General features: G+C 43.2%; 1 protein-coding gene across 1 annotated transcript in view; it reads right to left on the reverse strand.

The window, feature by feature from the left end:
* The window catches only part of CPE (carboxypeptidase E), an 84,919-nt gene that overhangs the window by 27,193 nt on the left and 44,140 nt on the right, over positions 1 to 13,586 (reverse strand). Inside the window, exons 2-3 of the mRNA XM_070757257.1 lie at positions 9,737 to 9,933; positions 5,913 to 6,080 (exon numbers count right to left, since the gene is read on the reverse strand). Of these exons, the coding sequence (XP_070613358.1) occupies positions 5,913 to 6,080; positions 9,737 to 9,933 (365 nt within the window). The remainder of the gene's footprint in view (positions 1 to 5,912; positions 6,081 to 9,736; positions 9,934 to 13,586) is intronic.

Raw genomic sequence — 13,586 nt, forward strand, 5'->3', positions numbered from 1 at the left:
TTCAACTCCCAGAATTCTCCAGCCAGCATAGCTGGCATAGCTGGCTGGAGAATTCTGGAAGTTGAAGTCCACAAATCTTAAAGTTGCCAAGTCTGGGGACCCCTGGACTTGAGGAATAATAAGACAATCATCTCTTTTCAGCCATTTCCTCTTTTACAAAATTCCTCCCTCTCTGCTCTTGCTGTGGCAACTGGAGTCTGGATACATATAAGAGGAAAACCTCCTACGCTCCAAATCCAATCGAGCCTTCTACAACTTTGTCAACAACAAACTCAAGGACAGACCTATCCCACCTCTCAAAGGATCCAACAACAAAGAATGTCACGATGATTCATCCAAAGCTAACCTCCTCAACTCATTCTTTGTCAAGCTCTGTCTTTTGTCAATAGCAATGGCTCATCCCCCAAATTCATCTCCCGCACCACAAACTCTCTCAATGACCTAACCCAAATAGACTTCAGTGAAGACCGAGTTGAAAAAGCATTACATGACCTTAAACCCTCTCTATCAGTCGGACCAGATGGCCTATGTGCACACTTCCTAAAAAAAACCTCTCTTCTGCTATAGCTGAACCACTGAGCATAATCTTTGAGAAATCCTTCAGAACCAGCACACTTCCCAAACTATGGTCAAAAGCTATGGTCATCCCCATCTTCAAAAAAGGAGACCCCTCTCTTGTCAATAACTACAGACCAATATCACTATGCTGTGTCACATGTAAAGTCATGGAATCAATTATAAATCAATCAATTACTCTCCACCTAGAAACTAATAATCTGCTCTCTAACAAACAATTTGGATTCAGAAAAAACTGTCCTGCAACCTGCAGCTCCTCCACTGCAAAAACATATGGACAACTCATCTTGATCAAGGAAAATCTATAGATGCAATTTATATTGACTTCTCCAAAGCCTTTGATTCAGTGGTCCACAACAAACTACTTCTAAAACTCAAACTCAGGATCCCTCCACAGATAGATTACAGAATTCCTGTCAAACAAACAAGTGGTTAAAATAGGAAGCACCATATCTACCCCTGTCCCTGTTAAAAGCGGTGTCCCCCAAGGTAGTGTTCTGGGACCAACGCTCTTCATTCTCTAAATCAATGACCTTTGCGATCTCATCACAAGCAACTGTGTTCTCTTTGTAGACGATGTAAAACTCTTCAACACCATCAAAAAGACCTAGACTCTGTTTCTGATTGGTCTAACATGTGGCAACTCCAAATCTCAACCAACAAAAGCTCTGTCCTTCACATCGGCAAAAAGAATCAAAACTCCAAATACAAACTGAATAAACAAATTATCACAGATAATCCCCACTCAGTCAAGGACCTCGGAGTACTAATAACTAAAGACTTAAATGCCAAAGCCCATTGCAACCACCTTGCCAAGAAGGCTTTAAGAGATGTTAATCTAATCCTACATAGCTTCAGCTCTGGCAATCTCACACTACTTACCAGAGCTTATAAAACTTTCTCCAGACCCATCCTAGAATATAGCTCATCTGTTTGGAACCCATACCACATTTCTGATATTAATACCCTCGAAAATGTCCAGAGATACCTCACCAGAAGAGCTCTGCACTCCTCTACCCGTAACAGAACACCCTACGAAACTAGACTTACAATCCTGGGTCTAGAAAGCTTAGAACTAAGACGCCTCAAACATGATCTAAGTATTGCTCACAAGATCATATGCTGCAATGTCCTGCCTGTCAAAGACTTCTTCAGCTTCAACCACAACAACACAAGAGCCCACAACAGATTCAAGTTTAATATTAACCGCTCCAAACTTGATTGTAAAAAATACGACTTTAGTAATCGAGTTGTCGAAGCGTGGAATTCACTACCAGACTCTGTAGTATCATCCCCTAACCCCCAACACTTTACCCTTAGACTATCCACAGTTGACCTCACCAAGTTCCTAAGAGGTCATTAAGGGGCGTACATAAGTGCACTAGAGTGCCTACCATCCCCTGTCCTATTGTCTCTCCTATATCTCCTATATCTTCTCTTCTATCCCTATATCTTTTTCTGCTATTCTCTCATAGTTATATTTTACTCCTTTATTTTCTCCTCTATTCTCCCTTTAATACATTCTACCTGATTATATCCTCTATAACCCTCATTCTGTATTATTGTGTATTGGACAAACAAATAAACAAACAAGGATATGAAATGGCAACACTGATCAGTTCACTTAGGTGTTTCATAGATCCCATTTTGTACTAAAAACAGAAGCAGTGAAAGACAAAGGGCAAACGAGTTATATTCCACCTTTTTCTGGTTGACTTCACAGGTGATGTCTTGCCCTACATGTGATCATTGTAAGCTGAGACATCCGTGGAACACGTCCGCTCTGTAAATGTGATTTCTATGGCGTGTATTTAATCAGATGGCACAAGGGTTATAATTATGGGAAGATTTAAGTGGTATTATGTTGCTTAATATTTCATATTGCTTTCTTCTGCAGCTTTTCCTGCCTATCTGATTACAATGACTATTTATGAGTATCATAAGGTATTCTCTGTAGTCAATTATTGTCAACGATAGGGAATGCCTGTTTTGGTTAAAATTGACTTGCTCTCTCGCTTGCTCTCTCTCTCTCTTCTATTTAGAGTACAGATTACTTGCTTAGCTCTTCTATTTAGAGTACAGATTATTCTATTGTTCTATTTAAGAGCAAAGGTTAAACTAGCTCCCATGAGTTCACCTATTTGTTTGACATGACCTGTCTGCATGACTCAGAGGTTTCTTTATATATCAACCTTTACTAGTTTATCTTTGGGGTAGGTCAATCATTGTAATTGTGTACACAAGAAATTTGCTATAAGAATAAATGCAGCTGTACAAGCAGGAGGCTTCTCAGCTCACATAGAACTTCTTAGTTTGGAAAAGCTTTGCTCAGAAATCATATTTCTGTGTACATGATTACTACAATCTCATAACAATTTTTTTCTTCTGTTCAATAGTATCAGATTCTTAGAGACTGCCTGGACATCTTCCTGGAGTTTTCCTGACAATATTTTTCAGAGGTGTTTGCCCATGCCACTTTCCTAGAGCTGATAGAAAGTGAAAAGCCCAAGATCATCCAACAAGCTTTGTGCCCAAAGAGGGACAAGAACTCACTGTCTCCTAGTTCCTAGCCCAGGGATTTGCAGCCCATGGCTCGGGAGCCGCATGTGGCTATTTCATCCCTTTGCTAGGGCTCCCTGTCACTCAAAATATGAATCACAACTGCCACTGTGCAACGCCTGCTGGCATGCAATTTACTGAGCTTTTCGACCCATCTTTCTTTTTAGAGTGCTGAAAATCCTCTATGATTACAGTCTAAATATTTTCCCCAAAGACATTTGACAAAATCTAGCATTCTCAAAGTTTCCCAAACTTTCAATGAGAGGACCAGACACTGCAGGCAGAGTGGCCACCAGGGAAATACCAGACCAGATCAGACCAGAATAGACCAGAATAGACCAGACCACCAGACCAGACCAACAGAACAGAACAGAATAGAATTCTTTATTGGCCAAGTGTGATTGGACACCCAAGGAATTTGCTTTTGGTGCATATGCTATCAGTGTACATAAAAGAAAATATACAGTGATCCCCCGCTCGTTGCGAGGGTTCCGTTCCAGGACCCCCCGCAACGAGCGGGTTTTCGCGAAGTAGCGCTGCGGAAGTAAAAACACCATCTGCGCATGTGCAGATGGTGTTTTTAACTTCCGCAGCGCTAGCGAGGAGCCGACGATTGGGGGCGGCGCGGCTGTTTTAAAACGTCGCCGCCGACATGGGGGGCTCGCTAGCACCCCCCCGAACCCCCAACCCGGGTTTGGGGGGGTGTTAGCAAGCCCCCCATGTCAGCGGCGACGTTTTAAAACACCCGCGCAGCTTTCCAATGAGTCCCGAAGACAAACGCGGAAGTTTGACATTTGTCTTCGGGACTCATTGGAAAGCTCCGATCGTTTTAAAGCAGGCGCGCCGTTCTCCGCTGACTCCTAAAGCGGGGAAGTTCGCCAGGAGTCAGCGGAGAACGGCGCGCCTGCTTTAAAACGATCGGAGCTTTCCAATGAGTCCCGAAGACAAACGTCAAACTTCCGCGTTTGTCTTCGGGACTCATTGGAAAGCCGCGCGGGTGTTTTAAAACGTCGCCGCCGACATGCGGGGCTCGCTAGCACACACCCCGAACCCCCAACCCGGGTTTGGGGGGGGGCTAGCAAGCCCCCCATGTCGGCGGCGACGTTTTAAAACACCCGCACGGCTTTCCAATGAGTCCCGAAGACAAACGCGGAAGTTTGACGTTTGTCTTCGGGACTCATTGGAAAGCTCCGATCGTTTTAAAGCAGGCGCGCCGTTCTCCGCTGACTCCTGGCGAACTTCCCGGGCGAAGGGCGAACGAGCGGGTGCTGGGGGGGGGCCTTCGCCCTCCCGCCAGCAGGAGGGGGAAGACCCAGGGAAGCCGCCCAGCAGCTGATCTGCCTGGCGCCATCTACGCATGCGTGCCCATAGAAAAAAGGGCACGCATGCGCAGATGGTGTTTTGACTTCCGGGTTCAAAAATCGCAAATTACCCTGTTCGCAATGGTCGGGGACGCAATAACCGGGGGATCACTGTACTTTTGTCCAGAATCATGAAGTACACTTAATGATTGTCATAGAGTTCAAATAAGCAATCAGGAAACAATCAATATTAACATAAATTGTAAGGATACACGCAACGTTACAGTTATACAGTCATAAGTAGGAGAAGATGGATGATAGGAATGATGAGAAGACTAATAGTAATTAATAGTAATGCAGCCTTAGTGAATAGTTTGACAGTGGTGAGGGAATTATTTATTTAGCAGAGTGATGGCGTTTTGGAAAAAAACCTGTTCTTGTGCAGTGCTCTATAGCGACGTTTTAAAGGTAGGAATTGAAACATTCTATCTGTCTTTCTGTCTGTCTGTCTGTCTATCTATCTATTATTTAATTTATATGCCACCCAACTCCTGGAGGACTCTGGGTAGCTCCAGGATGGGAGGGGACTGTAAATATTTTCACGGCCCTCTTTTTGACTCATGCAGACAAAATCCTTATGTCCAGGATGTGAGGAGTCCTTAAATATTTTCACAGCCCTCTTTTTGACTCATGTCCTCAATGGGAGGAAGTTTGGAAGTAATTGTTTTTTCTGTAGTTCTGATTATCCTCTGAAGACTGTGTCTGTCTTGGTGGGTTGCAGAACCATACCAGACAGTTATAGAGGTGCAGATGACAGACTCAATGATTCCTCTGTAGAACTGTATCAGCAGCTCCTTGGGCAGTTTGAACTTCCTGAGTTGGTGCAGAAAGAACATTTCTTGTCGTGCTTTTTTGATGACATTTTTGATATTAGGTGACCATTTTAGGTCTTGAGATATGATAGAACCTAGAAATTTGAAGGTCTCTATTGTTGATATGGAGTGGTCTAGTGTTGTAATGGGAGGGTTTCTCCTAAAGTCTACCACCATTTCTACAGGTTTGAGTGTGTTCAGTTCCAGACTGTTCTGATCACACCATGAGGCTAGTTGATCAATCTCCCATCTGTAGGTTGGTTCCATTGTTGTCTCAAATGAGACCAATCACTGTTGTATCATCTGCAAACTTCAGTAGTTTAACAGATGGATTGTTTGAGATACAGTCATGAGTACCAGTGCTGAAGAAGCCCTATATCAAGGAACTGAATGACAACAGACCAGTTGCTCTGACATATGTAGTTATAAAAACCTTTGAAAGAGAGGAGAATTTTATTTTAAAATGAGTCTCTGTTAAGTTTTTTTGGTAAAGCCTTGGACAGATCGCCTACTATTTATCATTTTACTACCTAAAGGGCCACTTCCATCTGACCAGAAGGTAAGGCAGCAACCCCTCAAATATTTTGAATGAAATATTTTATACCTTTAGATTTTGGTCCACAGCTTTCTTCAGATTTTTCAACAAATGATTATTTGGACCTCCTTCTCTCTCGTTGACATAGACAATCCTATCCAGATCAGGAAAATTTCGATTTAGGTCTATTCCCTGTGCATTACTTCGACCAACAAACCAATCTTTGAGTTCCCCGGGCTAAAAAGAAGAATAAAATATTATGAAACAACATGAGCATTTTATTATGAACTGCCATGATGGATTTAGAGAAATGGCCCGCTTAGTTCAATCATATGTACTTAGGAGAAGTTTAAATACATGGCATACTAGAAACATATGCCAGTTATTTTCAAAACTGGTTCTTACTGATATACCAACTTTGAAGGTTGAATAATACAAACATATTCAATACTCAGTTCTGCCATGCTTGGAGAAGACACATTGAAATAAATGGAATTTAAGTTAATAACGACCATCTGGCATTCTCACTAATTTCAGTGGCTCTACTGTCTATTTAATCAAATGTAAATACTATCCTACATATTAACTATGTTTAACCATGGTAGGTAAGTTTAATGTTTTTACATTATAAGTCACCTGGAGTCATTGGATAAAAGTTGGGTGGCAAATAAATTTAAAATAAATAATAAAATAAGTAAGTTCAATATGCCTATCTTCATATTGAAATGTTTGTTCTTCTGAATAGCATAATTTATGAACACTAGCAGACCTGCCATGTGTACACGGAAACTAACCTGAAAAAGAACATGAAGAAAACAAAGCACATGTTTTAAATTTATGGCATTCGTATACAATTATTGTAGCATTTATTTGGGTGCCTTCAAGCCACTATTGGCTTCTGGCAGCAGCCTAGCTAGTCCCTGAAATTTTCTTACCGAAATTTGAGATGTTATTTGGATTGCCTTCTTTTTAGGGATGAGAGTGGGGGATGAGAGGGAGAAGGAGAGAGATAGGCGTGGGGAGATGGGAGTGAAGGAGAGGGAGGGGAAGAGAAACGGACAGACTAGCTCAATGATGGCAAACCATTTTTTGCTTGGGTGCATGCGTGTGTGATAGTGCATGCATGCCCACACCCATAATGTAATGCCTTCCCCCGCATGGATGCATGCACAACACACACACACTGCCCGCCGTGCATGCATGCAGGTAGACTGCTGGTAGGCTTGTTGGGTGTTTTTTTGCCATCCACAGGCTTCAGGAAAGCCTCCAGAGCCTGTGGGTGGCAAAAAATGGGCCCAAGGAGCCTACCGGAAGTTGGTTTCTGAAACATAGAAACATAGAAGTCTGATGGCAGAAAAAGACCTCATTGTCCATCTAGTCTGCCCTTATACTATTTCCTGTATTTTATCTTACAATGGATATATGTTTATCCCAGGCATGTTTAAATTCAGTTACTGTGGATATACCAACCACGTCTGCTGGAAGTTTGTTCCAAGGATCTACTACTCTTTCAGTAAAATAATATTTTCTCACGTTGCTTTTGATCTTTCCCCCAACTAACTTCAGATTGTGTCCCCTTGTTCTTGTGTTCACTTTCCTATTAAAAACACTTCCCTCCTGAACCTTATTTAACCCTTTAACATATTTAAATGTTTCGATCATGTCCCCCCTTTTCCTTCTGTCCTCCAGACTACACAGATTGAGTTCATTAAGTCTTTCCTGATACGTTTTATGCTTAAGACCTTCCACCGTTCAATTTTGTCAATATCTTTTTGTAGGTGAGGGCTCCAGAACTGAACACAGTATTCCAAATGTGGTCTCACCAGCGCTCTATGAACTTCCGGTAAAGCCTGTTGGGCAATTTTTCACCCTCATCAAGTTTCAGAAAAGCCTCCTGGGGCCTGGAGAGGGTGAAAAACAGCCCAACGGTCCCACTGAAGTTCAGAAAGGAACTTCTAGTAGGCCCGTTGGGCCATTCTTCACTCTCCCTGGGCTTCAAGTAAGCCTCTGGAGCCTGTGGATAGCCAGAAAGCAGGCCCAAATGAACTTCCAGTAGGCCTATTGGGGTGTTTTTTTGCTCTCCCCAGGTTTAAGGAAGATTTTCTGAAGCCTGGGGAGGGCAAAAACAACCTCCCCCTGCCCGCCCTCTGGAAGGCCAAAAATCAGTGATTAGTATGCACATGTGTGCTGGAGCTGACATAGGGCAATGCTCTATGTGCCACCTGTGGCATGCTTGTCATAGATTCGCCATCATGGGACTGGCCCAAGGTGACTCAGCTTGCTTTATGCCTACAGTAGAAAGAACACAGTTTCCCAGTTTCTAGCTGGCGCCTTAATTGATACACTGGATTGACAGACCCTATAAAATTTAAGTACCTGAAATTTAAAAATAATGATTCAGCAAAAGGCACATAAAGCAATTAAGTGTTAGTTGATCAAATCAAACAATATTGCACTCCAAAATAAAAAAAACGTTAGAGCAAATACAAATTATAATTATTTGGGAGCAACAGCTATTTAAATGTGTACATGTATTTTCAGCCACTCGGGGGAGCTCTGGTTCTGAACATTTCTAATCAACATGGTAACTTTTGCTTTAGTACATGAAATGAATACTGAGATTCAGTAATCTAAAGTGATTTTAGATTAATGTGGATTTCTAGCATAATGTATTTGGAACAGAAAGAGTGCTGGCTAGTATACAAGCATTCCATTGGCTACATTACATATAAGAATGCCAAGGATCACAGAGGGGAAGATCAAAAGCTTAATATAGATTACAAATGAATTACAATCATATGATTGTAATCTAGAAATAGCCCTTGATTTACAACCACTTATTTAATAACTGTTCAATGTTACAAAATCTCAACTTAACCAGTCCTCCCACTTTTGATCATTGCAACAACGCTGGGTCATATGATCAACGTTTGGAATATATGATGAAAGCTCACATCCTTATTGTGGTCATAATAATGGACTGAATTGGCTGCCAATTGGTTTCTGGATGCAATTCAAAGTGTTGGTTATGACATATAAAGCCCTACATGGCATCGGGCCAGAATACCTATGGGACCTCCTCCTGCCGCATGAATCCCAACGACCGGTTAGGTCCCACAGAGTTGGCCTTCTCCAGGTCCCATCAACTAGACAATGCCGGTTGGCGGGGCCTAGGGGAAGAGCCTTCTCTGTGGGGCCCCAGCCCTCTGGAATCCACTCCCCAGGGAGATCCATACTGCCCCCAACCTCCTTGCAAGAGTCTCAAGACTCACTTATGTGGCCAGGCCTGGGGCCATTAGATTCTTGGCCCCTGGCCAATGAATAGACTGAGAGAAACGGGAATGACTGGTTTTTTAGTGTTTTCAGTTTTAGATTATGTATTTAATTCATTGGACCCGAAATGTTATGTATTGTTTTATTGTATGTTGTGAGCCGCTTCGAGTCTTTGGAGAGGGGCGGCATAAAAGTCCAATCAATCAATCAATCAATCAATCAATCGAAGGCCTACATCACGGGTGTCAAACTCACAATGTCAGGTTGCCATCAGGTGATGACTTGCAACGCTTCCCCCCTTCACAGAGCTGGGGCAGGTGTGACCTGTAGGAGTCACATCTAGCATGCAGGCAGCCAAAAGCACTTGCTGTGTAAGCGATTTTCCACCAAAGAACATGCCAAGCACAGACTTTTACCAAGGTGGAAAGAAGAGGGTAGATTTCTGAGTGAGAGTTATTCTTTTTCTTTGCATTCATGTTGAAGAAATTCAGATCAGAACACCATCGCGAAGCCCTGCCCTAAAGGGCTCTTTATAGTCTTACGATGCAGTCACATGTCAGTCTTTTTAAAGTGGGTCATACAATTGCCAATATTTGCTTTTGAAGTTATGACTCCCATACCTGTGATGCCGCCCTCTCGAAGCCATCTGGATTCAGAGACGGCATGATGTGGATACGTGTACCATGGATCAAATTAATAATAGTCTCATTCCCCTTCTGATATTCATTGCACAGGTATTGAGCCAAGAAGATAAGAAGTTCTCTTCCAACAGCTTCGTTTCCGTGCATGTTGCCAACATATTTAAATTCTGGTTCTCCTAAAGAATACAAGAAAAGCAGGATCTCAAATGTGTAGAGATTTAAGAAATGCGCAAAAAGCAAATGCATGTCAAATCACAAGCATTCTATAATTTTTTCATTCAATAACCCAGAATCTAACTCATTTTCCCATTTATATTAGGGAGGGTAAAATTTAGGTTTATTTATTTATTAGATTTGTATAAAATTTAGGTTAACCTTCCTCTCTATTTTCAGTCCTTTGTGCTGTATTTTGCACCACTGCTAAACATTCTGCAAGTCAAGGAATCATATTGTGCAGCAAGGGAGCAGCAGGGTGAGCTGGCATCTTGTTCCTTGAACAATAATTTTGTTCTCCTCGTAGAGGAAAAATAAGATATCATGCCAATGTACACTAAATCACACTGATTTGAACTAAAGCCCAGTATACAAGTGAAGTGGAAATTGTGACTTTACACACATGCATCAACGGATTAATTGAATAAACAGTTTCAATCAAGACAACAGATTTAGCAATATTAATGTAGATATGTTCCGCAGAGCATCAATATTTACAGAATGTGTAGAAGATATCCTGGGATTCCAAGATTTAAGTAAGTGTGTGTCTGAGAGAGAGAGAGAGAGAGAGAGAGAGAAAGGTGGGGTTCAGCAGTCTAGAGAACCAATAGCGAAAATTTTGAGTAGTTCCAAAAAACAGTAAATGCCACCTCTGATTGTCCCTGCCCATCTATTTTCTGCCTCCTTAGTCCCAGCTGATCAGGAGGAAATGGGGATTTTGCAGTGACCTTCCCCTGGAGTGGGGAGGAAATGGAGACTTTACAATATCCTTCCTTTGCTACACCCACCAAGCCATGCCATGCCACGCCTACCATGCCACTCCCACAGAACTGGTAGTTAAAAAATTGAATCCCACCACTGGTGTGTGTGTGTGTGTTTGCATTTATCTTTGCTAGTCAGAGTAAAATCATATTCTTGAATGAAGGTGAATATTCTCACTTTCTCCATAGATATCACAGTGCAACAGCTGAAAATAAAACATGGCTAGATGTTAAGAGTGAATATTTATAAGAGTCTATATTTACAAATGAAAATTGGACTTTAAAGAAGCAGAACAGGAGGAGTGTTGCTGCCTTTGAATTCTGAGCTCGAAGAATTAAGGTTAGTTTTAATGATAAGATTCAGTAAAACTAGATTAGGTTTTAAACTAGGGCAATGATGGTGAACCTTTTTATCCTCGAGTGCTGAAAGAGCATGTAGGCGTGCTATCTTGCATGCATAAGTACCCACATGCATAATTCAATGCCTGGGGAGGGTGAAAACACCTTCCCCCATCCCCTGGAAGCCCTCTGGAGGCTGGAAACGGCCCTTTTCCCAACTTCTAGTGAGCCCAGTAGGCTCTGTTTCACCCTCCCCAGGTTCCAAAGGCTTCCCCGGAGCTGGGGGAGGGTAAAATGCCCTACCCATCCCCCTGGAGGCTCTCTGGAAGCCAAAAGCTCCCTCCCACAGCCTCTGTGCAAGCAAAAAATCAGCTGGCTTGCACACACATGCACACTGGAGCTGAGCTAGGGCAATGGCTCGCATGCCAGCAGATATGGCTCCACGTGCCACCTATGTCGCCTGTGCCATAGGTTCACCATCACTGCCCTAGGGAGTATAAATAAATAAAAAAGTAAGTAAGTAAGTAGGTGGACTTATTTATACCCAGAAATTAAACAAAAGCTCAGTCAGTAAAGAAGCAGAACACCCACAAGCCACAGAAGGAGTTTTCCAGTTTTGGTTCTATTCCTGGTAAACCAGCCCTCAAATTGAACTGACATCATTGGGACTTTTAGGTCTAAAACCAGCCTGGGAGGAACAAAATAATCTGCATGTTCCAAAACCCATTAAGGTTTGTTTGTCTTGGTTGCAATTAGCATCAGTAGATCTCACTAACGTGAAGAGCAGAATGGATGATGCAGCCACACTGAGAGGAAATTGCTGCAACTTTCTCTGTATTTTCACAAATTGCCCCCAAATGCAGCAACAGAAGTCGAGGTGGCGCAGCAGGTAGAGTGCAGTACTACAGGCCACTAAAGCTGACTGTAGATCTGTAGGTCAGCAGTTGAAATCTCATCAGTGGCTCAAGGTTGACTCAGCCTTCCATCCTTCCGAGGTGGGTAAAATGAGGACCCGGATTGTGGGGGAAATAGGCTGGCTCTGTTAAAAAGTGCTATTGCTCACATGTTGTAAGCCGCCCTGAGGCTAAGGAGAAGGGTGGCATAAAAATTGAATAAATAAATAAAATAAATTAATTAAAAATCATTTTAGTGTCTTGGAAATCAGACAAGTGTCACATGCCCAAAAGACCAGGGTGAACAGGGTTTTGAGCCCATTCAGCAAATGGGCCAAGGAAAATAGGCAGCACCCAAATGGTTGGGTAGTGGAAGTCTGGGGACCAAACAGGCACGGTTAAGTGGAGGAGGTGAACAGTCATAGACCCAATCTAGAATAAGCAACCCTTTAACTGTTTAGCTATTTGCTTCTTCACAAAATGACTGCTATGATGGGTCTGGCTAATAACAAAATGCCCAATTCCTGGAGGATAATTTGCTGACGATACTGCTTACTATTCATTTATCTTCCATCTACGTCCCCTCCCTTCCCTCCCCCCCCCCCCTTTTTTTTTTTTTTTTGCTGGGCAATGTGCATAATTTTTTCTAGGGATGCTTAATGAGAAAAGATCCTTGTTTTGTATTTTTATTGCAGGTATTTAATAAATGTTTATTAAAGTGCAAAAGCAATATGCTACCGTGTTTCCCCGAAAGTAAGACAGTGTCTTACTTTCTTTTTACCCCCAAAAGCCCCACTACGTCTTACTTTCGTCTTACTTACATTGGAAAAAAATTGAAAGGGTCGCGTTCCCGAAGGCATCTCCCCAGAGTCCAGAAGGGCAGCCGCGGGACAGGAGCCTCGTGAGCCCTTTTCCAAGTTCAACCTCAGGGCTCCAAGCAGCGTGCACGCATGGAGCCGCAGATGCGTGTCGGGGAAGCGTGTGTCTGGAGGGGAGGAGCCGCTCTGCGCAGTTGGGCAGCCCCACCTGCCTGCCGGAAAGGAGGCGGGCGAAGGAGGGCGCAGCTCCGGCCACTCGCTTCGGAGCCGGTCGCCCTCGCTGGCTGCTTGCAGCCGAGCCTCGGCAGGACTCGGTTGCTGGGACGAGCGCCTTCGCTGCAAGCCGCCGCCCGCTCGGCTCGCTTTGGACCAGCGCCGTCCTTCGCTTTGCCAAGCCGGGGAAGAGGCGGTGGCGCCGCGGCGAGGCGAAGGCGAGGGGCGCGCGGGGAGCTTGGAAGCGACGTCATTGGGCTCCCCCCCCGGCAATACCCCCGTGTTTCCCCGAAAGTAAGACATATGTCTTACTTTCGGGGTACGGCTTATATTAGCCGACCCCCCTGAAACCCCCGATACGTCTTACAATCGGGGGTGTCTTACTATCGGGGAAACAGGGTATGCACCAAAGGACACATCCCAAGGTTTAAAGATGTTTGCTTTATGCTATAGTCCCTGCTTTACTTTGACACCAGCATTATTGAACTGAATTGCTGTGATATCTATTGTTAGTACCAGCAACATGTATAAATTCTGATCATTTTGAAGAATCATAGAAATGTAAGCAAATAAAGAGGAAGTTGAGTATACT

This window comes from Erythrolamprus reginae, chromosome 7 (genome assembly GCF_031021105.1).
Source record: "Erythrolamprus reginae isolate rEryReg1 chromosome 7, rEryReg1.hap1, whole genome shotgun sequence".
In the NCBI taxonomy this organism is placed as follows: Eukaryota; Metazoa; Chordata; class Lepidosauria; order Squamata; family Dipsadidae; genus Erythrolamprus; species Erythrolamprus reginae.